Source organism: Myotis davidii, unplaced genomic scaffold (genome assembly GCF_000327345.1).
Source record: "Myotis davidii unplaced genomic scaffold, ASM32734v1 scaffold573, whole genome shotgun sequence".
NCBI lineage: Eukaryota > Metazoa > Chordata > Mammalia > Chiroptera > Vespertilionidae > Myotis > Myotis davidii.
In genome coordinates this window covers 4984585-4987419 of record NW_006285997.1, presented here as the reverse complement: position 1 = coordinate 4987419, position 2835 = coordinate 4984585, and the positions used below count along the sequence as shown (strand labels likewise).

At 43.5% G+C, this 2835-nt stretch overlaps 1 protein-coding gene across 2 annotated transcripts in view; it reads right to left on the bottom strand.

The window, feature by feature from the left end:
* Positions 1–251: 251 nt before the first annotated feature.
* LOC102772457 (chromosome unknown open reading frame, human C7orf25) overlaps positions 252–2835 on the bottom strand; it is a 6858-nt gene continuing 4274 nt past the window's right edge. Inside the window, exons 1-2 of one of the 2 annotated variants that reach the window (XM_006757229.2) lie at positions 2750–2835; positions 252–2126 (exon numbers count right to left, since the gene is read on the bottom strand). In XM_006757229.2, coding sequence (XP_006757292.1) covers positions 810–2105 — 1296 coding nt within the window. In that variant the 5' untranslated portion in view covers positions 2106–2126; positions 2750–2835 and the 3' untranslated portion in view covers positions 252–809. The remainder of the gene's footprint in view (positions 2127–2749) is intronic. The other variant, XM_006757228.2, reaches the window with a different exon arrangement.

Genomic DNA, 2835 nt, shown 5'->3' with positions numbered 1-2835 from the left:
TGAGAGAGATACATCGATTGGTTGCCTCCCACATGAGGACTGAGACCAGAATCAAACCCAAGATCCTTCAGTCCACGGGCCACTGCTCTATCCACTGAGCAAAACCAGCTATGGCTAAAATCTGAATTCTTTTTAAATGTTTAATATATTTTTTCAATTTGTTCAAATTAGTATTTTACCTTAAATGTCCTGGGTTTAGTGTGATTGTTGGCTATCTTTCTTTTCAAAAAGATATATCAATAGATCCATGGGACTTGAGAGATCAGTATTTATTTTAAAAAAGAAAAACAGGAAAAACAAAGACAAGATTTACTTTATTCCATATTAATGTATTCTTTGTAAACATACCCACAGACTGCATCTGACATATAGCAATCAGTAAGTTTCTTTTCATTAATGGCTATAACTTTAGAACCTGAAATTAACTATACACTAGTATCTCCCAGCCTGAACCTACTATAAATTGATAAACCAATAAAAAACAAGCTTCAGTTTCCTCCAGATGTTTAATGCAAGATGCAGTGTAGCCATATTCCATGAAATGTGACTACCAGTAGGGAGGTTTGTAGCCCTACTGAATCAAACAAATAAAAGCACTGTGATACAGCTAAAAGCCTTACACAGATGTTCTGTTCTTAATCACTATAGATAAGGTTGTCTCTTGTGCTTTCTCTACTTTAGGAAGTTGTATACTTTATAGATGAGAAACAAATCAACTCTACTGGTTTGAATTCTAAGTTATTCTTTTTACTAAAGACCTTTTGTTTTTCCAAGTAAGATGGGAAGACCCAGCTGTTGGTATAAATAACTTATTTCTGTGACAATATTGAAAGGATATCACAATATTCAGTGTCAGTTCTGTAATCTTTTGGTAAGGGAGTGGCTAGAGGTTCTTTGCTCTCAGTAAGTGCTCTGGGCTGATGGATAAACACACTAAATTTAACACCCTGGTTGTTGGCAGCTCTGACAAAACCACTATTGGCAGTCATTGTGATGGCTTTTAGGGTGTCTCCTGTCCCAAAAATCGTTAATGAACGACTATTGATTTTTGAACTGGCCACTAGTCGCAAGGCACGTTCAGAAGGCTGGTCTGGCACTACATTAATTCGCTTAATTAGCACAGTGGCCCTCTCTCTCTCCCCAGGTCCTCCTAAAGCATCTAGAATAGACTGAAAATCCTTGACAGCAGATTCACAAGCAAACAGTTCCTTGTCCTTCATAAATGCCTCCAGCTGCGGTAGAACCTGCTCTTTCCTCTCTTGCTCTGCTTGTTCTGTTAGTACTTTTTCTCTGAAGATAAAGTGGCAACCTCCATAGCTGAGGGCAGATACATATGTGATTAAAGTAGTAATGTCCAGATTTACTCTTTTGCACACATCGACCTTAATCTCTGTTGGAAACGCAACACTTGCTAGTATATTTTCCCGGTCTACTCTGGTCACCTGGAAACACTCAGGGCCCTCTTCATCGGAGTCACTCTCACTCAGCTGGAGCTCTTCAGGGTGATCGAACAGAGAGTTCACTGCCACTATGTCTCCTCGCACAGATATGCCCATTTCTTTCAGCTTCTCCGCCATGGGGCTGGAGACACTGTTGTAAAATGCAAAGATGATGTGAGGGTTGCTATATTGCACTGGCTGCTGGTGGCTGGCCTGAAGGAAGTCTTCAGCTTGCTCAATGATGCTTTTGTCACCATACTGGCCCCGGCCCAGCCAAATATTATGCAGAGCTTCAGCCTTCCGGCCAATGGCTTTCACCCAAGTATGACCACCGTTTGCAACAACATCCACCACAAGGGTCTGCTTTTCTCCCAAGGTATCTGTGTAACCAAAAACATGAAGAACACTAACAACGTCTTCCAGGTTTTCTGCTGATTCCACTATGGCTCTCAGGTGTGTTAAATTGGTGCTCTGTAAATGGGATTCCTTAATAGCTACTTTACCAGCTTCTACTTTCTGTAAAAATTTTAATTCGGCCTTCAATTTGCTGCACAGCTTGGCACCGCCTTCAACACCACCTTTTCTTGATCTAGAAAGTGATTCCGCCCTCTTGATCAGTTCCTTGGCTATGGCAATTCGTTCACAAAGCATGGAGTGTGCAGACATGCTGACAGCATTATCCCTTTCCTATGAAAAGAAAAGAAACAAGGCGCATTGAACGTCTTCACAGATTGTGGCGATTAATTCTTCACTGAGGATCATAAAACTTCAACCTAGCAACAAAGCTTATGGAGGCGGAGTCTAGGGGCCTGAGCTTCTGCATGTCTGATTTTGGAGAGACTCCCTTCTCTGACCGCTAAGGAAAGAATAACAGCTGTACTTCCGAGCTCTTCCCTAGGCGGGTTGGATTCTTAAAAACTTCACTTTCATTTCTTCAGCTTGAAGTTATGGGTCCACACCCTGCCCCAGGTCAGGATTAAACGCGGGAGTTGGGCAATCTGCTATGTAAGAAACTCCCTATCAGCAGCCTTACTCTGGTTGTAGATAAATTTTAATAAAAGCTCAAAAGCCAAAGTAAACCGATTAAAGTAAAAAATATCCACACCGATATTAGCAAGTTATCCAAAGCAAGGCTCTCTCCCCTAAACCGACCACACTCGGGCTCTCTGGCCTTTCCTCCTCCGTGAGCGGGTCTTCCTGACCAGTGACGACCCGGGGCACACAGTACACGCGCCGGGGAGTCAAGACCGCCTCGCTCCTGCCCTTAACGTCAACCAGCACATCTGAAAAGACGGAAGGAGCCCAGTAACTTGGCTTCCTCTCCGACTCCCACCACCAACGAAACTCCATGGGCACAGGGCTCAGCCCGCGGCGGCGCGGCGGCCGGGGCGGCGCC